Raw genomic sequence first — 24,252 nt, 5'->3', positions numbered from 1 at the left:
TGCGTTCTGCTTTCCCATGGCTGAAGTGACTCCCCGGAGAGCAGAGGTCTGTGGACCACCCAACATGTGAAGGAAATTGCCTCTGGTATGGACACGCCCGCGTCTGGCTGTGTCTACCTACACTTCCTTGGGATTTGGCTTGGCCTCTGTCTGCGGGACTAATGTAACCCTCATCAACTGAATCTTTCTGAACTCATCAGCAAACCAGGGGTTGGAGGAGGCCCTCTGAGCAGCCCTGGGGGATCACCCAGGGTCCTCTTTGTTGTGGCGCCCTGGGAAGAAAGGACTTAAAGATGCTGAGAATTCAAGTAGCAGAGTAAGGGGATGTGTGTGCCTCTGTCAGTTGCCACTCAGGGGCGGTTCCCTGTGCACTCTGCGGGTCTGGGGGTCTGGGGAGGGGGGAGACATCAGGCCTCGGAGCTAAGGCTGCAGGCTCCGTATTGAGGTAGTGCACGAAGCCCACAACCAACCCTTTCTGTCTTAATGATTTGTGAAGCAGTACCACCCTTCTGCCTTCATCATGTCCAGCTGGGACCCAAGAGGAACTCTGAGCCTTTGAGGCCCGGGAGCTCGCCCGCCCGTGTCCTGGCCTCTGCTCAGCCCTGGTCAAGGCTCTGCCTGGAGTTCCCACTGTGGTTGCTCCTTAAACGGACTCTCTGGGCCCAAGTCCCGACTTGAGAACAGATGGTTTCCTCCCGGGCACAGGGGACCCTGGGGGCAAAATCTGTCGGTTGAACTCCTAACCCCCAAATTCTAGAATGTTGGAAGTGAGCCCTGTTGGAGAGGCTCCGTCAGGGTGGGTGCTAATCCAACTTTACTGGTATCAGAGAGTGACTAGGATGCACAGAGGGTTTCCAGAGACACTTAGTGGGGGAACTCCGAGAGGAGGGGAGCGGGCCACAGGTGGGCCCAGGAGGCGGGGTCATCTAGGACCTTTCCAGAGCTGACCAAGGTTTTGCCTCCAGGGATGCAACCACCCACGAATTCATTGGATTAATGCAGTGCCTTGGGGTGAGTCAATTGTAAAGGCCAGTTTGGTTAATTTTTTTTCTTCCATATTATGCTCTATACTGCGGAGGGATTCTGCTAGCAAGGCCATTGCCAGATGCCTTGTCCTTGTACCAGAGCCGTGAGCCCAAACAATACAACTTACCCCAGCTATGGTATTGTGTTATTAGCAACAGAAAAATGCACTCAGACAAGTGTTAAAATTCGTATTCCAGGATCGTATCTGGACACCAGGGGCTCAGAAAATGCCTTTCTCACACTTCTTTGTAAAATAAAAGACTGGAAAAAGTGGCTAACTGTGGAGTGTGTAGAAGTCAGACAGGAGCGAGCTGGGGCCTGCCCTTAGGCAGGCGCACATCCTAGACACCACACTTCTGGTCCACGTGGTGTTGCTGATGCACAAGTGCTAATATCTTACGAGGTTCTCACCGATCCGGGACTCGTTGATGAGGAAGTACAATTTTACATCCACGTTGATCTACACTATCCTATTAAAACTCAAACAAAAAGGCTGTCAATGCAGATGTGGTGGAGAAATGGGCAAAACCAACACAGCCACTCACTTTAACCCAGAAATAAGAAATCCTGTTAGACATTTATTAATGAGATTCAACTGTTGATCACACAATGTCAAACACTAGAAAAATGAAGCGAATGTATACATGTTTATAGAGCAAAATATATATATTTCTCAACAACTCATGAGATTTGTCTCACAAAGGATGGCATGAGACAATCACAGTATTAAGTATTCAAGTAAAATTCTGTTTTAAAATAGCTGCACAGGGGTAACTACAACACTGGGATCCAGCCTTCAGAGAGGACCACCCACAGGACCCAATTTGAAGGTCACATCACTAAATAGGCTTGTTAACACTATGATCTTCATCCCCACCCCACCCCACCCCACCCCACCCCACCCCATCAGCAGAAGGGCCCTCAAATGGAAAAAGACAGATGAACCCTGACACTTTCAGTGAGCCCCACTCCTTGGGAGACAGGGTTATCAGGCTGATGTCATTTGAGTTCCCAATTACTGCCAAGAAGTCCTGGCAACAAATGCCCAGGAAATGTGCCCTTTTCACAGAAGGTGTTTATAGGATAAAATGCCTAATAAACAGGGAGGCCAGTGTCTCCTGCTTGGCATAGAGGAGGGGCTGTAAATCCTTTAGGCTCTGCAGGCCACACTGTTACAGCACAGCCACTCAGACATGGGGCACTGAGGTGGCGTTCACTCACAGATTTCATGAAATAATGGTTCTAACCCACCCCAATCCACTGGAATCTATAAAAACACTTTAAACTCGTGAGTTATACAAAACCCAGGTGGCAGGTCAGATCTGGCTTACGCGTTGTGTTCGTTAATCCCTGTCCTTATATAACTTTATAGACATCTTCAAAAATTCCACCTGTCATACATCTCATAGAACAGTAACAAAGGTTCATCAAAAAACACTCCTTAGCTGGGCGTGGTAGCACATGTAATTCCAGCACAGGAGGGAGGGCAGGAGAGTCCCCAGGTGAGCCTCAGCTACATGAGGTCCAAACTCAAAAGCCCCTAAAAATAATTAAAAAAAAATCTACTCTTAGCTGATTTGGTGACAACATGCCTACAGTTGTAGATATTTGGGAGACTAAGGATCACTCGAGCCTAAAAGTTTAAGGCCAACAGGAGATCCTGTTTAAAAAAAATATCAAAAACCAAACTCCTCATCTTCCTATAACCCACAAGCATTTCTCTGAGATGTTCTTTCGTGTTAACTTTTTGGTGATGATTAATCCCATGGTCTCCAGTATGCTAAGTATATGCTTTACCACTAATATCTACTCCCATTATTTTAAATTATAAAAATCAATTACATTTATAACAAACGTGTGGACCAGTGATCTACCCCATGAATCAAACATGCACACACAAAATGTACAAATGTGCCACACAGTCCAGGAACCCACTGGTCGACACCGTTTAACGCATATCTGAAATTAGTTCATATCTCAGTAGGCACATTCATTTTCTACAAAATACCAGCAGAGCATTTTGTATTATTCTTAATTGAAAAAAAAGATGGACACAAATCTTAAGAAGTTAGAAATATCGGGGCTGGCAAGATGGCTCAGAAGTTAAGAGCACTGGCTGCTCATCTTCAGATTCGCTTCCTCGAACCCACGAGGCAGATTACAACCATCTATGACTCCATTTCTAGGAGATCTGATGCTCTTTTCTGACCCCTTGAGGGCACCAGCATGCACGTGGTGCACAGATATACATGTATGCAAACACCCATGTCCATAAAACAATTAAAATCTTAATTAGAAAGTGTGATAGAAACCAACTATACACACTATTGAAAAGAATAGCATAAACAGGCTGTGAACATCCTGAGTTGTGACCCTGACCACTTGGGCAGGGTCTGTAGGATGAAGATTTCTACTTTCTTCTTGTACGACAGGGCTTTAAGAACCATGACTTCCCTATGGGAGGTTCCCAGTGGTTAGGAAGCCCTGCAGCTAGCTAGCTCTGCTGTCATTCCCGTTGGAGTCTCACTGGGCATCCACAGAGTATGCGAGTGGACTCTGCACAGACGGGCATGGAACGCGGAGCTCCACTCCACTGTTGCCTATGGGGCAGTTGCAGAGAGTTTTGGTGTGTGTGTGTGTTGAATTTATGGGAGTGCATGTCTCTGATGCATTTGCAGAGGTCAGAGGCCAACACTATCAAGTTGGTTCTCTCTGTCTTTCTGTAGGTTCCAGGGATGGAACTCAGGTCTCAGGTCACCAGGCTTGTCCAGCAAAGCCTTTACCCATCAAGCTACCTTGTGGTCCCTGTGTGGTGTTTTGTTTTTGAGTCGTGAACCATAAATGCTTTTCCTAGGGCACAGGTCCCTGCAATGCATGCTTCAGCTCTCTTCCGCAGCGGACTGGCAATTGTGGGAATGGTTTTCCACAGTGGTGAAAGTGTATTTGCCCTTCTGCAGGTTTAGCAGCAGCCACACCCAGGCACAGAAAACCTGGGTCACACTTAGGCAGGTGAACAAGGAGGCACTGCTCGGAATCAAAATGGTTCCTGTACTTGAGCTGCATTTCCACCATTTTGTGAAGCATTTATTTTTCTTCCAGGCTCACAATGTTCTTTGAGCCAAGCATGAATCTCTGTAAGTGGGGCATGGAGTCCTAAGAGCATTGCCAAGGCAGCAGGAAGCAGCTGAGAGTCCATGCTGTCCCTCGACCTGGCCTGTCATCCCAGTTACAACGGATGCTGAGGCAGGACAGTAAGCGGCTCAAGGCCAGCCAGTGTGATTTATCAAGACTCTTGTCTCAAAGAAAAAAGCTGGGGACAATTTGGTAGCAGGACACATGCGAGTATGCACAAGGCCATGGAACCAACACCCAGCACTGGAAAAGAAACAAAGCCATGTTTTCCGTCCTACCAACCCCACTCTGCTGATTTTGGCTGCCAGTTAGGGTTGATTTTCTAAGAGGAACAGAATGAAGCGTGAGCTGTAGGTTTAGGACATTTACCCAGCTGTTCCGAGGTTGGGACAGGAGACCTGTGAGTTTGAAGCCAGCTATGCTACTTAGCAAGACTCTGTTGCATAAAGCCAAGCCACACCAAGATGAACCAAAGAAAGCAAAGCAAAACAAAACAAAAACAGCAAAACAAAAACAACAACAAAACAACCCTACTCCTAGTAATTTAAACAGCATCCCAAAAACAAGGAGAAACACCTCCTCGTTCCATATAACATAGGCAATCTGTGAGGTTTATAAAGAAATCTTAGGAAACCAAAGCCTTTGCCACAACACTCGCCCCCCAACAGGCAGCCCACTGTTTGTCAAAACTGACAGATGCCTAGGCAGGGATGTGCACCTCCTCCCAATCCAGCTGTCCTATTACCTCATCTACTCCTCTGCATTCTGAACCAAAGTTGGACAGTCCCATAAGGACTGGAGACCCACTGCCCACACAATGACTACACTTTGTGAGGTGCCAGAGTGCATGTGAACCCTCACACTGTATCTTGTCCTAAGGCAGTGGGGTTGTGCTGGGGTCTCAGTACTGGCTGGGACCCATGACCACAGGCATATGGCGTCCATTGGTCCCTAGTTAGATAAGGGAGGGGTTAGGATTTACATTTAAGATATGAGGACTGGCTGAAATTTTAAAAATTCGTAACTCTGATAACCTACTTGTTTGTTGTAAAAAATGAATGGAATGTCCCTACAGATCTAGGCAGTTTTATTTCTTAAAGACGTGAAGAACCCTACAAGCCTCCGTAACACACATACTTGACCTCTAGATACTCATCAATGCCGTACTTGGACCCTTCTCGCCCAAGGCCGGACTGTTTGACCCCACCAAAAGGACACTCCACTGAAGAGATCAGGCCTTCGTTGACGCCCACCATGCCAACCTCCAGCTGCTCCGCCACTCTCCAGATCTGGGCTGGGTCTTGAGAGTAAAAGTAACCTAGCACGGGGACAAAGGGACATGGACAGCTTGAGGAATTGTCGTGAAAGGCACACACGCCTGCCTCTGAGGATGCCTGGTCACCCAGCCTGGGCGTCTCCTGCTTGCAGGCAAAGCCCCAGGTTGGTTTTGTACACATTTTCATCCTCAGCCCTTTGGGCATCACGTTGGGCGTCTGTTTCCCTCGTGCTGGGGTTCTTCCCGTCCCACTGGGACTTTGTAAGCATGCACTTCTGTGCTCACTCCCTGCTCTGCCATCCACCCTGTCAGAGGAACAAGGTGCTTCTTTGAACCTTGTACTTGGTCCTAGTCGTCTATAAAGTAAGCCCACACTGCTCAGAGGGCAATCAGTCTTGCCCCAGAGAGTGGCTGGGTCAGCATTTCCGGCTTACTCTTGACTGCAATGTATAGCCTTCTCTCCACACAATGTGTACCCATTATTTAAGTTTGCACCTCAAAAACTCCAGAGTTGGGGTTGAAGAGATGGCTCAACTGTTAAGAGCACTGACTGCTCTTCTGAAGGTCCTGAGTTCAAATCCCAGCAACCACATGGTGGCTCATAACCATCCATAATGAGATCTGTTGTCTAAAGACAATTACAGTGTACTCACATATCTAATAAATAAATCTTTAAAAAACCATTAAAAACAAAACAAAACAAACAAATAAACAACAAAAAAAAACCCTCCAGAATTTGTTAGGCAAGGTGCTGCAGGCCTTTAATTCCAACACTCTGAAGACAGATGATGCAGGGAGACCTTTTGTGAGTCCAAGGCTACTTTGGTCTATATAGTTTTTAGGTAACCAGGGTTACATAGGCCTTAGCCAGGCATGGTGGCGCACACCTGTGATCCCAGCACTTGGGAGGCAGAGGCAGGTGTATTTCTGAGTTCGAGGCCAGCCTGGTCTACAGAGTGAGTTCCAGGACAGCCAGGGCTACACAGAGAAACCCTGTTTCGAAAACACATACACACACAAAAAAAGAGAGTCCCTGTCTCAAAAACAAAAGAAAACGAAAACGTAAGAGTAATACTGAACAGGCAGAGCCTGGCACTTGCGTGCATCATGGCTATGGTGGCCGCCAGTCCAAAAACCTACCTGCTAATCCAACCTCAGCTGCATTTGCGATGGCAACGGCCTCTTCCTCTTTATCAAACCTGCCAGAGTTAAAGTAGGTCATAAAATCAAAATCTGTGAGCTGACGAACAGAGAAAACCAGCTTTGTTTTCTCCCGATTCATCTCCTAAATGATGACAAGAAGGAGATCAGAGTTGCAAAGGAGAATAAATGAGTGGAGTGAGGGCAGGCACAGCGACTCAGCCTTCTCTGACCTGCTAAAGCAACTGTGGCCTAAGACAAAGGGAGAAGCAGAGCATCTGGGCAGAGACACTGCCAAACAAAATCCTTTAAGGAAAGGTTTATTAGTTAAGAGCACCTGAGGTTCTTGCAGAGGACCTGGGTTTGATTCCCAGCACCCACATGGTGGCTCCCAACTCTCAACCCCAGTCCCAGCACATCCGACATCCTCTTCTGAGCCCTTCCAGGTCCTGGACCCAAGGAGAAAATGGAATATTTTCAGACCATATCGATCTGAGAATTATCCAGGCAAATGATTATCTGTTAAGGTGGGATAAAAGATTATACAAGGTTATAGTTCATTTCCTATAGACTACTAGGATAGAGGCCTTGAGGGTATTAGAAAAATACTCTTAGAAATCGGTGGTGGAGGTGGGGAAAGTAAGTGTGGAGGCATCAAGAAATCTAAATGAGGGAGTCTGATGAATTTTGTGCTTGAAATTGGGTATGGTGGTAGCTATGGCGGTGGGGGGGGGGAGGGCTAAGGCAAGAAGGTTGAGAGTTCAAGGCCAGCCTGGATTACAGAAGGAGGCCTTGTTCCAAACAGACAAGCAGTCACCCAAAACTAAAAACAGTAACCACCCTCCACGCCACCCAACAAAGACAAAACACAAACACCAAAACAGGCTAGGACTAGGGCGATACCTGGCTCTGTTGGCAAATGCTGAGTTCCATCCCCCCAGAACCCGTATGAAAACTCAGTTTTGGTGGCCTGTGCCTGTGATCCCAGGCCTGTGTCTACCTGGGGAGCCCTCGGTTGCAGTGAGAGACCCTGTCTCAACGTTTAGGGTGGACAGCTCCCAAGTAATAACACCCAGGGCTGACCCATGTGTGCATCTGAATACACAAACTCCATAATCAAACCCCAAATATCATAAACTCGACTCTGCTGTTGGGCTCTGACCGTTCAGCTCTGTTTGACCCTGCTATGCAGCTCTGACCCTGACTGCAGCTGCTCAGCCTTCCTCCCCAGCCTTTGAAACAGCACAGGGACCTCTCTTAGACTAGCATTTCCTTTCCAGTCTTCTCCTTCCATCCACTGCTGGAGGAACAAGGAACATACTTGATGACTGGTGCCAGGGGCCCAAAGGTCTCCTCGGTGATGCAGAGCATGTCCCTGGTGACGTTGCTGAGCAGGGTGGGCTCAAAGAAATTTCCTCCACTTTGGTGTCGCTTCCCGCCTGTCACAACCGTCGCCCCTTTGGCAACTGCGTCATTCACGTGCTTCTCCACCTGAGAGATGAGAAGGAGGGCACCAGGGAAAGTTGGATTGGGACGTTTTCCAAATTGTACAATCCCTTAAAATGTTAAACGGCAAACCCCAGTCACGCTTCAATTCCTGGGTCCCACGTGATGGAAGGGGCAGAACCAACTCTGAGAGCCCCTAGCATCTCAGAGCATGGCCTTTCCTGAGGCAGGCTGGTTGTCCTCTTGGGTTCACTCGTCTCCTTCTGTCTGGGTTGAAGAGGTGTTTGAATACATCTCAGATATAAAGGCATTGCTTACCCATGGTAGATGTTCTGTTTCAGAAATGTGTTCTTAGCTCATTTCACTATTGAATAGACAGCTTACAATATTTTGGTACAAACCCAGATGGTCTAGCATGCTGCATACCTTACCTATGTACCTATGTAATGTGTGTTTGTGTGTGTGTGTAGGCTATATATGGTGTAGCTCGTGTGTATGTGTGTGTGTGTGTGTGTGTGTGTATGTAGGCTATATATGGTATAGCTCTGTGTGTGTGTGTGTGTGTGTGTGTGTGTAGGCTATATATGGTGTAGCTGTGTATGTGTGTGTAGCTGTGTGTGTACAGGCTATATATGGTGTAGCTGTGTGTGTGTGTGTGTAGGTTATATATGGTATAGCTGTGTGTGTGTGTGTGTTTGTGTGTGTGTAGGCTATATATGGTAAAGCCTAGTGCTCCAAGGGCAACGATGAATAAAACAACCTAAGATCAAACGATGATTAAGAGAAAGCCAACAATCCAACGGCATTATAGAAAATTTGAGGTGACAGCTCTGTGGCTAAGAGCACTGACTGTTCTTGCACAGGACTTGAGTTTGGTTCCTTGCACCCTTGTTGAGCAGCCGAAAACTGCCCATAACTCTAGCAAAAGCTCTAAGAATGCCTGACCTCTGACTCACCCCATTGGCTCCCTTACTTTCTGACTCTGAAAAAGATTTTCTCTTTAAAACATTGAAACAACACATGGAACATGTGTGATATGAACACACATTAAACACATGGAGCATGCGTAATATGGAAGCAGAGTGGGGACAGCTTGGGAGAGAAAGGGATTATCAAGCTGAGAGGGGGAGGGGAGTCGGAGCAGGTAAGAATGAAATACGATGAAACACATCTATGAAAATGCCGAGATAGAACACTGAAAACTTAAATTAAAACCAGAGCTAGTGAGATGGGTCAGCAGGTAAACGTGGTTGCTGCCAATCCTGAGAGCCTGAGTTCTGTCCCTGGGACCCATGTGTAGAGACAGAAGGACTCTAGCACTGGTCCTTTGATCTCCATACCTGTGCTGTGGCACACGTGCCCTCCCCCCACCATACTCACATGCAGATAGACTAAGTAAAAAAAAGGAATTAAAAAAAAAAACGAGGCTAAAGCCAAACAAACACTAGTGTAACGGAGAAATCTCACCCCGCCAGTCCTCCAGACTGTGATGTTCAACAAACAATTCCTTTCTAAAAGTAGCTTCCCTCAGTCACGCCTAACCTGTGATTAGGAACCCCGCAACAACACTCTGTGCATTTTCTGGGTATCTTTGTTAGAATTCTTCTGGAAGAACATCAGGAAAAAAAGCTATCACTACTGGGAACAGAAGACACTGGGAGGCAGAAGACCTAAGGATCCCAGTCTCGGGTTCTCAGGCCGAGCGCATGCCCAGACACCACCACTCCATCATATGCATTGGTAGGAATTCATTAAAAAAAAAAACAAAACCAAAAACAACTTTTTCCATTTTCCCATTATTTCCAAAACAGCCTTGCTGGGGACCTTATAAACACCCTTTTATGTCAGGAAGCCTTTGAAACTGATATTATGAGATTTCCTTACTGCAGATAATGAAATCAGCTCACCTTCTCTACCGCTTTCTCGTTAATTAACGGCCCTTGAGTGGTTCCTTCCTCAAACCCGTTACCCACACGCAGGCTTTTCTTCATCGCTTCTGCAAACTTCGCTACAAAGGAATCGTGGATCCCCCGTTGTACCAAGAATCTGTTTGCGCAAACACAAGTCTAGACAGAAGACAAAACAAATCCACGCTTAGTTTTCAAGAAGCGGCTGATGCAGGAGATGAAAGACAACCCTTTCCAGAGATGGTTCTCATCAGTCCTGCCTTCCACGTTCTTCCCAGGTGGGCTTGGCCTCGGGGATAAAAGCCCCGAGCGCTCACAGTGCTGCTGCTCTTTCCATAGCTACCGCACACCCAGAGCTAAGCATCTGAGCAAGAATGAATAGCTATGTGAACAAAAACCAAATAACTACAAAACCAGAAATCCAGTATGCTATTATAAAGCAAACGGGGCAGAAAAGCAAAGGCTGTAATGTTCCTGAGGAGCAGGAATGCAGCAGCAGCAGCAGCAGCAGCAGCAGCAGCAGCAGCAGCAGCAGCAGCAGCAGAACCTCGGAGGAATGAGGTCAAATGATAACTTACATCCTCCATCCCAGTTCAAGAGTTTGCCTGAATCTGTAATTTCAAAAATGGACACAAGGCCTTTCTTCTGGGACCAGAGAAATAGCTCAGCAGTTATTACTGCTCTTGAAGGGGACTTGAATTTGGGTCCTAGAACCCATGCTCACAACTGCCTGTAAGTCCAGGTCTACGCATCTAATTAAAAATAAAAATCACGACTGGAAACAGAGTTCTGCGTTAGACTGCTTGCCTGGCATACATGGCCATGAATCCTATTCCCAATCCTGCCAAAATACAAAACCAAAAACAAAAGAGGCTCAGTGGTTAAGAGCATTTTCAGGGAACCAGGTTCAGTTCTTGGCACGCTCATGGAAGCTCGCAACAGTTTCAGGGGAACAGATATCCTCTTTTGGCTTCTGAGGGTGTTGGACACACATTGTGTACATACATGCATACTTATAAGACAAAAAATATTTTCTAAAAAACTCATAAACTAGACCATTTTTCATATCAGGTTAAATTATTGAGACTCTTGCTTATTTTATGTCCAGTTAGAGTTCACATTTTAAAATGATAAACTATAACCATACTGTAGGAATTGTAGTTATCATTGATAATTTTCTCTTACTGTCTTCCTAGTAGAAATAAGTATAATTGCACCCTATGAGTTTTTATTGGCTTGACAGAATTCGAAGCCATAGTTGTATAGCATAACTCTGCTGACATTTTGTGTTTGCTTAAAAAAAATTCTAATTCTGCAAAAAAAAAAAAAACCAAACATCAAGCTATTTAGGTTTTATGAAAAGGTAAAACTGACTACCAAAAGTCAAAACAAAGAAGAAAGTAATATAGAATAGTTTGCATCACCACCTCTCTTTCGCGTATGACCTTTTGCTGTCAACGATCTCTGCAGACCCTTCTAACTCCAGGAGGGATGCGTTTCCCACGACAGGCTGTGCTACACAGCAAATTCAGAGCCAGGCTGGGATGCAAGGGGGGCTCCTGTCTTTAAAAAATAAAGCCAATGATTTCCTGTTTGTTGATTGCACTCTTAAGGCCCAGTTGTGTATGAATGTTTTAAGCAGCCAGGCTTAAGACATCTGAATGTCTTAAAATGTAAGTTATAAAAATATACCTTAAGCAGTAGCAGTGGCTTAGGCAACAGCAGGAAAAGAGGGTCTATAGGACCCTTGGCTCATAGCACCAAGTCACTTACTCTTTTTTGCCTTCAGTTCCTAAGTTTATATCAGAAGTCTTGAAGGTGCTGCCAGATCTGACATCTAGGGTTTCTAGGTGAGCGTCAGCTCATTCAGTCCCTCAGGACACTGCACTCAGCTGTGGCCCAGTGCTCATGCTGTTCCGTGTCCCCTGCAGCTGTGTCAACTTTGGGGTCTCCCAAGGTTTTCCTGCCTTCTTTCCTACACAATAGGGGACCTCAGGCCTTAGCTGTTGGACGTTGTTTTCAAACTGGGGAGATGAGTGCAATGGGAAGGAAAAAACCATGACAAGATGATTCAAAGGTGGGAGAAAGAAGTAAGGAAGGATTATTTTATTAGGAGACAAGGAGTTGGGGAGATGGCTCCGTGGGGAAAAGAGATACATTGACTTGAGTTCAAATCCTTGGTACTCACATAACAAAGCCAGGTGTGGCTGCTGTCGCCTGTAGCCCCAGCACCAGTGGGACTAGGAAGATATAAGAGCATCACCCGGGCTTGCTGGCCTAGCCAGATCCAGGTTCAGCGAGAGACCCTGTCTCAGGGGAATTAGGTAGAACGTGACAGAGGACGTCAGCCAGCCTGCTCTGGCTTCTGCACAAACTCAAAAGGGGTCACGGGTGTTGCAGGGTTTTCCCAGTCTAACCACATTATGGCAGCTGAATGCCTGTGGTTGGACAGGAAAAGGGAGGCGGAGCTAGGAGTTGGGGGGACAGAGAGGTGGCCAGAGAAGGGACGAGAACCAAGATGGCTTCGGATGTGGACCTGCACGGCATTTACTAGCCATAAATAGCTATGTTTTCACAAGGTTAGAAATGTGCAGATATAGCTTTTATCATGATCAGTTGGCTCTAAAATTATTGTATTGACATCTTGTAAACTGTGATATTATTTATACATAAATCTGATTGGTTAATTAAGCATTAAGAGTCATGCTTCTACTGGGTAATTAGGTGTTGAGATGGCTGATTGTGGGGTGTGTGTGGGGCATTGCGTAGAATCGAGAGATATTCAGGACCCTCAGCAGAGAGAAGGCCCAGCAGGGGCTAGAGAGTTGGAAGGTCGATTTTTTAATATTTCCCATAACACATGAGTCTACATGTCTATGCATTGACACACATACACCACACACATATACATAAAGACATCTGCCATTCTGGAAATGCTTTGAAGCCACAGACTAGCTCTTACTTCTCTTTGGACTAGTCAAGCCTAATTCATGCCTGAGAGAAAGTCCTCAGTAAATGCTTGCAGAATGACTGAGCAGATAAACAATGGAAGAGAGGCAAGGCATGGCCTTTGTAAAGCACACACACAGACACACACACACACACACACACACACACACACAGACCCTTGCTCCAGCACTAAAACATTCTGCATGACTCACCTGCCCGGCATTCCGAAACTTAGATGCCATTGCCCCTGCGACAGCCTGGTCCACATTGGCACTGTCAAAGACAATGAATGGGGCGAGGCCACCCAGCTCCATGGAGACACGCTTCACAGAATTTGCTGCATGATGTAGCAGGATCTGCAGGGGGTGGGGGTGGGGAGGAAAACTGTGAGCCTCCAAATCAACGGCCAGGGTGTTGCTGTGTGCATAGAAAGCACCCTCCTCCCATGGCTCAGATGTGCAAAGACTGGTCACAGCTCTAGCTGAGTGGGGTATTCATTAGGGGGTGGGGTCTAGCTCAGGAAGGAGGCCATGGGGAAATGTTTGGAGGATGTGTCTGCTCCTGGACCCTTCCTCTCTCTGTTTCCTGGCCACCAGAGGATGAACAGTTCTTGGCCACCAATGCCTCCTGCCATGATCCGTCTGCCTCATTACAGGGATAAAAAACAAAAGCAAGGGAACCAAGTGACCGTGGACAGGAGCCTCCTACCCCCGGAGTCAAATGTCCTCAGACAGCCCTCCTCCTTTATGTTATTTTTCTCATGTATTTTACAACAACAGAGAACTATCATATAAGGCAGCTAAACCCTTGTTTTACAAAATTACCCAACAATGAAAATTTAAGTCACACACCTGGTCACCTTGCTTTAGATATCATTTTGCATAAGAAAAAGGAGACATGAGAATATATCATTTTAAATATATTTATATTTATTCTTTGAGAAGTTCACACATGTATACAATGTATTCTTGAGAATATAGATTCTTATTTTGTTAGATTTGTTTTTTTTTTAAAAAAAACAGGCTAGAATGGCAGTAGGGAAATAAAAGCAGTTATTTACAGAAGGGGAGGCAGGACTCAGTGACATTGCAAGCTGGGACAATGGCAGAGATAAACAATGCTAACACTACCTTGAGTTTTAAACCATACCCTCAATTCGACAATTACATGACAGGTTAGGCGTGGCGGTATATTTCTTTAATCCCAGCACTTGAGAGACAAGTGGATCTCTGTGAGTTCAAGACCACCCTGGTCTATATAGCAAGTTCCTGGCCAGCCAGGGCTATGTAGACCTTGTCTCCAATAAAATTAAACAAACCCATAAAGTAGTAATTTCACACCCTATAAATAGAAAGCATTAGGATAACACCTGCTTGATGCCACATACCTTTCCCGTCGCTGTTGAGCCAGTGAAGGAAATTTTGGACACCAGTGGATCGGTACATAGCACCTCCCCCACCTCCTTGGCCTTGGCTCTAGAGCAGGGGATGACATTATAGACACCTGGAGGGATTCCCGCCTGGCTTGCAAGCTTTAAACAGAAATAGCAAACACACTGTAACAAGACTTGAACTTAAAAACAAACCAGACAGAAGCAGAAATACTAATGCTTAATCCAGAATGCAATGTAAAACATAAGGTTGTCTTGAAACCCATAAAAACATACCGAAGAGAACCAGACCTCGTAGTACATGCCTATAACTCTAACTCTTGGGAGGTAAAGGCAGGAGGATCACAAACTCAAGCTCTTCTTCGATTACATAATGAGTTCTTTTCTGGCTTGTGTATAGTTCTACACACACACACACACACACACACACACTAAAAAATTTAAAAATATATTATCAGTACCAATAAAAAACCTATTTCAGATCCATATATATTTGCATGTATATGTGTGACTAAGTGTGTATATGTTTATTCACATGCACATATATGCTAAATATTAAAGCCACAGTCACACTCTGCTAAGCACACACTCTGTGACTGAGCTACACTCCTAACCGCCTAAGTAAATACCCAGGTGTAACTAAGTAGCAATGTGAGTTCCACCAAATACAACGTCTTAGGTAAGAGTTTTAGCGCCACCTTCCGTTCAGTCGGCCAACAGACCTGGGTTCTTCGGGAAGATTCTGAGGCAAATCTCAAGGTTTTTGACTGATTGTAGACTCCAGTGTGGAGTGGGGAAAGGATGTTTATAAAAACCTCACAAAGCGGCTCACTAGTTCCTGTGGGCCAGAGTTGAGGAAATGGAGGCACAGACAGGAAGAACTCTCAGCAGAGGTGAGGCTCTGGGGAGGAGGGAAGCGGTCATTGACCCCAGGCATGTGACCTGGGCATCTGGGCCTTTCCACGGCAGGGTTCTGGATCAGGTCTGTCCTGAATTTGTTGTATTTCTGACCCAGATCTTTATTTGTATCCCTCATTGGCCTCAAACTGGTGGCCATCCTCCTGCCTCAGCCTCCCCAGTACCAGAGTAGTTAGCAAGGATTTTACTAATCTCTCCCAAAAACAATAAGTATGAAATGAATGTCTTTGTGTGTTAATCAAAAAAAAAAATCAAATCAGCAGTGTGGTAGCAAATCCAAATAATCCAAATATCAGGACACTATTTCTGAGAAGACCAAGGGACCAAGTTTCTCCACTGCCAGAAACTGCAAGTGGGTGGAGGCCTGTGGGATAAGACCTGTGTGAGGAGGAAGACCAGAGAACACTCCTGGATAGACCCAAGGGAAGCCCGCAGGGGCGCACGGGACTTGGAACACAAGCAGGCCGCCATGAACAATGCAGACTCAACCTGAATCAGTCAGAATAATTAGAGAGAATACAATAAAAAATTGAGAGTAAAAAAAAAAAAGAAATGACAGCCAAGCTATAAGAATACAAGAAAAAGTAACACATAAAACTTTTGTGTTGGCTGCTTTCTGTCAACCTGTGCTACCCCAGGATGTAGAGAGGGGCGCCAATGGGAGGCCTCCTCCTTGTTGAGTTTGGAAGTTTGGGGCTGAAGATGGCTCAGCGGCTCAGTGCACGGGCTGCTTTTCCTGAGCGCCCGCCATCAGATGGCTCACCGCCACCTGTAGCTCCAGCTCCAGAGGAGCTGTCCTGGCTGGTTCTGTGTGCCAACCTGACACAGGCTGGAGTTACCACAGGAAAGGAATTTCAGTTGAGGAAATGCCTCCATGAGATCCAGCTGTAAGGCATTTTCTTAATTAGTGATCAAGGGTGGGAGGGCCCAGCCCCTTGTGGGTGGTGCCATCCCTGGGCTGGTAGTCCTGGGTTCTATAAGAAAGCAGGCTGAGCAAACCAGGGGAAGCAAGCCAGTAAGGAACATCCCTCCATGGCCTCTGCATCAGCTCCTGCTTCCTGACCTGCCTGAGTTCCAGTCCTGACTTCCTTTAGTGATGAAGAGCAATGCAGAAGTGTAAGCTCAATAAACCCTTTCCTCCCAAACTTGCTTCTTGGTCATGATGTTTGTGCAGGAATAGAAACCCTGACTAAGACAGGAGCTAACACCATCTTATTGCCTCTGCACGTCCTAGAGGGACATAGCATGCACTTACACAGAAAGCAAACATACACATAAACAAAAATACATCTTAAAAAACGGAAGAAAGAGCTCCTAAATGTGAGAAACGTGCACATTTTTAGTGCAATGAAAAATGATGATAGATCAGCATCACTCTTAGGGTATCAAAATGTGACCAACAGGTACCCGAAAATCTCCTCTCCTTTTATTCTACTAAAGAAAGCATCTATCTATCTATCTATCTATCTATCTATCTATCTATCTATCTATCTATCAGCCTCTAAGGCAGATGCTCTGTGCACTGCAGGAGACACATGCAGAGAAGGAAATTCCAAAAATGTTTCTTCCTGCCCTTGAGAAGCATCCACCTGGGCACCTGCTTGGTTCCGAGTGGGGAAACTCACCTGAGCCAGGGCCAGGGCAGAATAGGGTGTGTCTTCAGCAGGTTTCACCACTACAGTGCAGCCAGCTGCCAGGGCGGCCCCCACTTTCCGGGTGATCATGGCACTGGGAAAATTCCACTGGAAGAACAGAGGAAGGATGTAAGCGTCGGGAGTGCCCCGGGATGCAAGGCAAGGCAGGGCAGAGAGCCAGTCACCATTCCATTGCCCAACTGACTGGCAAACCTGTTTGCTCCAATGCAGGTGAGCTCTCAGAACACCTGACCCTCAGGAGGTCAAAGTTCACAGAAGCAGGCCCCAGTCTGATACAGTACAAAACTATCTAGACCAATGTGTTCTTTGAGGGTCATATTTTGTAGGCTGGATAGTTTTTGTTACAACTCTGCACCTCGGCAGTTGCCTCAAGAACACTGGCTCAAAAATGGACCCCACGTGTACTAATAAAACTTTATTTATAAATACATGGACTGAGCTAAATTTGGTCTGAAGCCCTTAAGTAAAATAGGTGATATGATATCTGTGACTTTGAAAATGGCTGATTTACTTACTTTTACACACATATTTATAGGGAATAGATATCTACAAGTCTAATTTCATTTATTTATATATATGTGTTTAAGCATGTGCATACACACACACACACACACACACACACACACGCACATATACATGGAGTTACTGTAAGCCATCTGATATGGGTACTGGAGAACAAACTTGGATCCTTTGGAGAAGCAGCCAGTGCTGTTAACTGCTGAGCCATCTCTCTAGCCCCACTGTAAATTAACAAAATTCATACAGTACATATAGTGCATATTCTGTCTCATTTCTTGTTCTAAGCACTTTGAAATCCCAATGAACTAATTGTTATTATCCCCACTTACATATTTGGGGAAACTGAGGCATATCTTGCCCAAGATCACATGACCAACAATAGTGAGCTTCAGAGCAAGCTTCATCGGTCCAGGTAGCGTAGGGGACACTGTCTGTAACTGTGCTGAACATGGAAGGCCAGCAGCCTGGGAAACAGCTGGGAGAAGCTGGTACCGAGCTCCTCCAGGAAGGGCTGGTGAGAGGAACCTAGTGCCCACCAGTGTACTGCAAAGCCATCTGGGCAGAGACAACATCTTAATTCAACATCCTTGGACTGCCAGAACCTGGCCCCGAGCCTACCCTCAGAGACACAAATGTTTTGCTATTGATGATAATCACAAAATAAACATACTTCTTCAATAATGGTACAAATTTAAAAGAAGTAAATGTCCCCTTTGAAGTCTATTAAAAAGGACAACATTTCAAAGGTGTTTTCAGAGGAGCCAGGCGATACCAGGATGGAGTCTCCACACCAGGTCAGAACAGTCTTTGCAGGTCCCCCTGTTTTTGAAGGCATCAGAAAACATGTACTTCCACTTAAGTCCCTACACCTGACGCTGCTACAGAGACTGTGGAAACATACCTCTACATCCAGGAAAGGAATCAGGAAACCAAGGACAGGTGACAAAGCTGACAGGATGGACACACCTGTTCAACAGGAAACAGAGATTGCTTTCCGCTCCCGCCCTGGGGTTGTGCTGGCCTTGGTACATACCGGCGTGATGATGGCCGCCACGCCCACCGGCTGCTTGAGGACCAGCCCTCGCTTATCTTTGGCAGAGGTATAGATGATGTCTCCGTAAATACGGCGAGCTTCCTCTGAGAACCATTCCAGGAAGAGGGCCGAATACAGAATTTCTCCCTGAGCCTCTTTCAGTGGCTTTCCCTGAATCAAATCAGAAAAGGTAATGTTCATCAAAAGTGCAGCCTGCGTTCCTAAGCTATTCAAAGCTGCAAGATGAAGGGAGACAGCTTCCCACTGAGAAGCTCAGTGGTTGCTGAAAAATGACTAAGTTTGGTGCAAGTCTTAGGGGTCAGAATGATGGAGGGAAGGTGGCCACCAGCACATGTTCACAGCTTAGGGGCAGACACAGAACACTGCATAGTTCAAGGCGTCCTGAACAGTAAGTCACAGTGTGACATCTCTTATTCTATGAATGAACTAATGGTGCAGTTCACAAATTTAAAAATATTGATAAAATAAAAAACAGGAAGAAAATAACTGGGGCTGAGGTTAACTGCCCAAGAGCAGGCCAGGGAAAGTTCCAGCACCGGGAAACACAGGCCCCATGGCTGGCCAAGCAGTCGATGGCTGAGGTAACTTTTATATGAAGGACGGGGAGGCCATTGCAGGCTGTCCATGCCGTAGCCTGTGGCCTCACACCCATGACTACCACTAGCGGGACTAAGGTCATTAAAATGAAGAGGACATGCAGTTAGGAGGGGACATGCTGAAGGGTTCAAGGGGGGTTAGACTCAGGGGAGAAGGAGACCGACAGAATAAAAATATATTGTATACATATATGAAATTCCCCATAGATAAATAAGAAACACATTTTAAAAGAGAAAAAAGCTGCCTCTTTTTAAGAGGCAGTGGTTAAGAGCACTGGTTACTCTACCTGAGGACCAGGGTTTGATTCCCAGAACCCATATGTTAGCTCACAGTCATCTGTAACTCCAGTTCAAAGCCCTATTCTGGCCTCCACTGGCGTTTGCACTTACATTAATAGCATGAATATTTTTTAAAAACTAGAATGATTTTTTTTAAAATCAGTGTTCATGTAGCTCCACACAAACCTATTGCCCAAATCTTTGTTCTTGTTATTTTATGTGTTGCTGTGGGGCTGTGCGCACGCAGGAGTTCAGGTGCCCACGGATGTCAGAGGCATTAGGCCATAGGTAGTTGTGAGCAGCTGCCTGACGTGAGTTTGGGGAACTGAACTTGGGTCCTCTGCAAGAGTAGTGCATGGCCTTCACTGCTGAGCCATCTCTTCAGCCCCCACTTCCCAAATCTACTTTTGGAAAATTAGCATCAAATATATGAGAGCACAAAAATCGTGTTTTAGCAAATGTTTTTTCTGAGGGACCATGATGTCCCTCATCAGAGGACCGCAAATTAAGCCGCAGGACGGCAGTCAAGGGAAGCCGGCAGTTTCCCATGCTCTGGTCTAACCACTCCAGGACCCTTTCTCCCAGCAGCAAGCCAGGGGTCCTGAACTTACGCTCTCGGCCGTTATGATCTTGGCAAGGTCGTCCTTATTTTGTATCATCAAGTCGTACCATTTACGGAGTAATGAGCTCCTCTCCTGGAAGAGAAATGAGAGAGAAGCAATGAACTGGAGCGTGCAGGAAGGATGGCCCTGCACCCTTCCCTCCCTCCTGAGCACCAGCTGTGTGTCCAGCCCCACACATGGAGGAAGAACAGTTCACCTCAAGTGTCAGCTTCACCAGGCTGGGGGGATGCCCCAGTAGCTAGCAAACATTTTGGGTTGGTCTATGGGTGCTTTTCCCAGAAAAGTAGCATCTGGCAGAGACAGATACTGAGGGAAGGGGACAAATTGGAGCAGGGTATAATGATACATATGTATGAAGAAGCCACCATGAAGCCAAGGAGGAAGCTGAGGCAGGAGGATTGCCTTAGTCCAGAAGTTTGAGGCAAGCCTGTATCAATTCAGTGAATATATGCCTGAACTTCTAATCATCCTGTGCTGGGATTATTGCTGTGTGCCACAAGCCCAGTTTGTGGGGAGCTGGGGATTGAACCCAGGGATTCATACATGCTTGGCAAATATGCCACCAATAAGCCATCAAATAAGCCACATCCCTAGTTCAAGAATAGACTTCCTCTCATCTGCCTGAATAAGAACAATGCAATGCAGGAAACAAACCTGGCCTGTCATCCTGGCACTGTGATCTACACAGAAGGCTTTACTTTTATAATTGCACTGTTAACAGAGAGCCAATGGGTCTCTGTTACACAGAACACTGAAAAGGGAGAATGTCCCTTTTCTAACAAGCTGCATTTTTTCACATCTTTGCTGAGGATAAGTCTTCAGGAACAGATAGGTGTCAATACCGCCTTGAAAGGAAGTACATTACTATCACGAAGGATTTTACCCATTCTCATTTCGTAAAGCTCCAAGTTCTTCCACCCAGCTGAGACAGAGAATGAATTAAAACCCTGAAGGCCTGGCTGAGAAGAGACTATGACTCTGTCTGTGGGTCTGGAGATGTGGTTCCCTGGCACGCATGAAGCCCTGGGTCCCATCCTCAACTCAGCAAAAAGCTGGGCACGGCAGAACTTGCCTAATCCCAGCACCAGGGAGGTGCAGGTGGAAGGATCAGAAGTTCAAGGGCATTGCTGAGTCCATACCAAGATTGATGCCAGCCTGATGTGTGCTCCTGTCTTAGGGCAAGAGTGACAATGGCCTGCTATGTGCTGTGAGTGGGGTACCACGTGTAGTCGAGAAAGAGTGAGAGAACAACGTAAAATAGCAGAACTATAGAAATAAAAAGCCGGAGTCTGGGGTGGATTTATAGTCCAACAATTAAAAGCAAATATTGTTCTTGGAAAGAACCCAAGTATAGTTTCCAGCTACCACCATGTCAGGTAGCTAACAACTGCTTGTAATTCTGAGACCTTTAGCCTCTGTGGGCACTGGCACTCACATGCCTGCACACATGTGCACACATACACACACGCATGTAAATATACACATGCACACAGACACACTACATATAATTAAAAATAAACTTTTTTTTAAAAGTAAGGTTCTGCCTTTAAGTAAAAAATGCAATCCCCATGTTGGATTTACATAAGCCAGGGAAGTCATGAATATGCAAAGCCCTTGGCATGGTAGAGAAAGGTGTGAACTGTGCCTACATCAAACAGGAAGCACCCAGGCTCTCACAATGCTGCCTATCGGGAGACAGGGTCTTATAGAAGCAGCAAAATAAAATGAGATCATTAAGATTCATCCTAATCTAATATTAATGGTTCTAAAAACCACTCTAAAAAACAAGATGTGGCTGAATGTAGGGCCCATGTCTTTAATCACAGCACTCAGATGGTAGAAGCAGGTAGATCTCTGAGTCTGAAGGCAGCTGGTCTACACTGTGGGATCCAGACCAGCCAGGAATACATAATGGGGAAAAAAGAGGTGTGTGTGTGTGTCTGTCTGTCTGTCTGTCTGTCCTCCACTGCCCAGGCATCTCTGTAAGTAACCCTTCCCCATTTAGACGGAAAATCAGAGAATGTCCCTAGACTTTTCCCTCTTCTGAACAACTACATGTCCTTTCTCAGTGTCCTTGACACATCTCGCGTGCACACATAGCCCCAACATTCATTATGCACCCCCGCCGATACATGAAAGCAGGGAATCAGACACCGTGCTGGGCCTCATGCGCCAAACTTATTTATCTTTCTGTTGTTTGCTCTGGCTTTCGGAACTGTGTATCCCGAGGAACTGGGATGGAGGTGTCACGGGTTAGTTCCACTTTGTGTATCTCTGCCTCCCCCTAGGCCAGGATCCTGCACCTGACGCGCTCTCACCTTGACCGAGACCCCTTTCCAGCTGCCGAAGGCATCGTAGGCGGCGCGCACAGCAGCGCGGGCCTCGGGTACCCCGCAGTCGGCCACGGTGCCCAGCTTGGTGCCGCTGGCCGGGTCGTACACCGGGAAGGCGGCGGGGGCTGGGAGCCAGCGGCCGCCCACGAAGCTGTCCCCGCGGAGTAGGTCGGTGTGGAGGCCAGCGGGGCCGCCGGCGTAGCTTCGCCGCCGCTGGGCTCCTGCGGGCTCGGGGTGGAGTCGGCCCGGAGGCGGCAGGGCAGGACGCGCGGCCCAGAAGCTCCGCCGCAGAAAGCAGGTCGCCATGGCCGGGCAGTAGCGGCGACACCGGCAAAGGACAGGCAAGCGAGCTGCAGGAGCTCAGGGGTCGCGGGAAAGCGGGAGCGCAGCAGCGGGGACGCGCGGGGCGACGGGAACGCGCGGCCGGCGGAGACGCCGAGAGCGCCCTCTCTCTGAGCTTCTGAGATTGGAGCACTTTCTGTTCCGCAGTTCCCCAGCCCCGGCAACCCGCGCTCTGTCTAGAGATGGTACCAAGGCCAAAATCGCGGTTTCCGTATTCCCGGGCTACTGAGCATTCGGAGTGGGGATCACTGTCCAGTGAGGGGTGAAGTGTGGCTCAGTAATCTGTCCCTTGCATGCTTTTTGCATATTCCCTTCATGAAACTGGAGCACAGCGCTCCTGAGTCCTGGGATTTGGGGCAACCGATCAACTAGGGGGCAACCGAAGTGAACTTTCTGTGTGTTTCCTCTGTTGGTCCTGAGCAGGGTGCTCCCAAACCGCTGCTTCGTCACCTAGCTGCTGTACATCAAGGAACTAACAACTCTGAAGTCTGGCCAATTAAAAACTGGAAACAATCAAAATAGAAGAAATAAGCCCAGTGTTGTGGCCCACGCCTTAATGATCAGCACTTGGGAGGCAGAGGTAGGAGTGAGTTCTCAGTGAGTTCAAGGCCAGCCAAAGCCATATACTGAGACCCAGTTTTTTAAAAGGAAGTCAACATAGCAATATCACCTTAAACAGCATCTTCATCCTCCTGTTACATCTGGGGCCCAAACTCTGCAGCAGAAAGAAACCCTAAGTTTTAATTTGAATAAAAGAAATGGCATGTTTGTGCTCAGAATGCGCAGAGTCAAATGTTATTATTATTATTACTATTATTATCACTACTACTAATATTATTACTATTACTGAGAAACATGTTACTATGTAGCCTAGAATGACCTACATCTCCCAGTCTTCCTTTCCAGGGTTCTGGGATTACAGACAAGCACTACACGCCCCAGTTAGAATACTGTATTTACAAAATGCCTCAGATGTACTTTTAATTGTTGGTTTTGTCTTCTGCTGAGTCAGAGCTTCCCAGTCTTGTGCCAGGTACATCTGGTGGAAGTCTCAACAGCAGGATTTAATTGTGTGTGCAAGTAGGTGTGCACATGTGTGTGCTGTGTGTGTTCACTACTTTGTCCTGTATTTTATTGAGGGAATTGGGGAGAGAAGGGGTCAAGATAAGGAGGGCCTCCGGTGGCTTTCTTGGCTATCGCAAGCTGGCCTGGACGCCTGCCGCCTGTAGGGGGCGCTCTGCTGATAGACCATTCCTTCAGATCTTGTCTTAATCTCTGTAGACCCCAAACTTGAAATCAGCTGAGTCTCAGGATCCAGTCTAGAATTCACTGTCTCTCGTTTTCTCTCCTTCTCCCTTTCCTTCTTCCTCTCTTTTTCTTTCTTTTTTTAAATTTTCTTTATTATATGTAAGTACACTGTAGCTGTCTTCAGACACCCCAGAAGAGGGCATCAGATCTTGTTAGAGATGGCTGTGAGCCACCATGTGGTCGCTGGGATTTGAACTCATGACCTTTGGAAGAGCGGTCGGTGCCCTTAACCACTAAGCCATCTCTCCAGCCCCCCTCTCTTTTTCTTTTATTTCTGTTTGAAAGAGTCAACTTGGAAAAAAAAAAAAAAACCAGAAATAAAAGATAAACACCATCTCGTTTGGTAAGAAAAGCCAACG

At 46.6% G+C, this 24,252-nt stretch overlaps 1 protein-coding gene across 1 annotated transcript; it reads right to left on the bottom strand.

The window, feature by feature from the left end:
* Positions 1–1,913: 1,913 nt before the first annotated feature.
* Positions 1,914–22,642, bottom strand: Aldh5a1 (aldehyde dehydrogenase 5 family member A1). Its single transcript, XM_052157137.1, has 10 exons — positions 22,229–22,642; positions 19,899–19,982; positions 18,392–18,562; positions 16,810–16,926; positions 14,264–14,407; positions 13,089–13,232; positions 9,928–10,086; positions 7,896–8,065; positions 6,575–6,633; positions 1,914–5,476 (listed from the first exon to the last, which is right to left on the bottom strand). The coding sequence occupies exons 1-10, from the start codon at positions 22,547–22,549 to the stop codon at positions 5,271–5,273; spliced, it is 1,575 nt and encodes a 524-aa protein (XP_052013097.1). The 5' UTR covers positions 22,550–22,642; the 3' UTR covers positions 1,914–5,270.
* Positions 22,643–24,252: the final 1,610 nt, after the last annotated feature.

The sequence above is a fragment of the Apodemus sylvaticus genome, chromosome 14 (genome assembly GCF_947179515.1).
Source record: "Apodemus sylvaticus chromosome 14, mApoSyl1.1, whole genome shotgun sequence".
Classification (NCBI taxonomy): domain Eukaryota; kingdom Metazoa; phylum Chordata; class Mammalia; order Rodentia; family Muridae; genus Apodemus; species Apodemus sylvaticus.
Note: the sequence above shows the minus strand (reverse complement) of the source record. Positions and strands in the feature narration are given on the sequence as shown.

Bases quoted from the DNA above. Each gene is read 5' to 3' on its own strand.
- Aldh5a1 (XM_052157137.1), bottom strand. From the start codon at position 22,549: ATGGCGACCTGCTTTCTGCGGCGGAGCTTCTGGGCCGCGCGTCCTGCC. The intron at 13,233-14,263 runs GTATGTGGCATC...CACCCCCTGCAG, and splicing joins GCTCAACAGCGACGGGAAAG to ATCCTGCTACATCATGCAGC. The intron at 5,477-6,574 runs GTAGGTTTTTGG...TCCCCGTGCTAG, and splicing joins AGCTGAGGTTGGATTAGCAG to GTTACTTTTACTCTCAAGAC.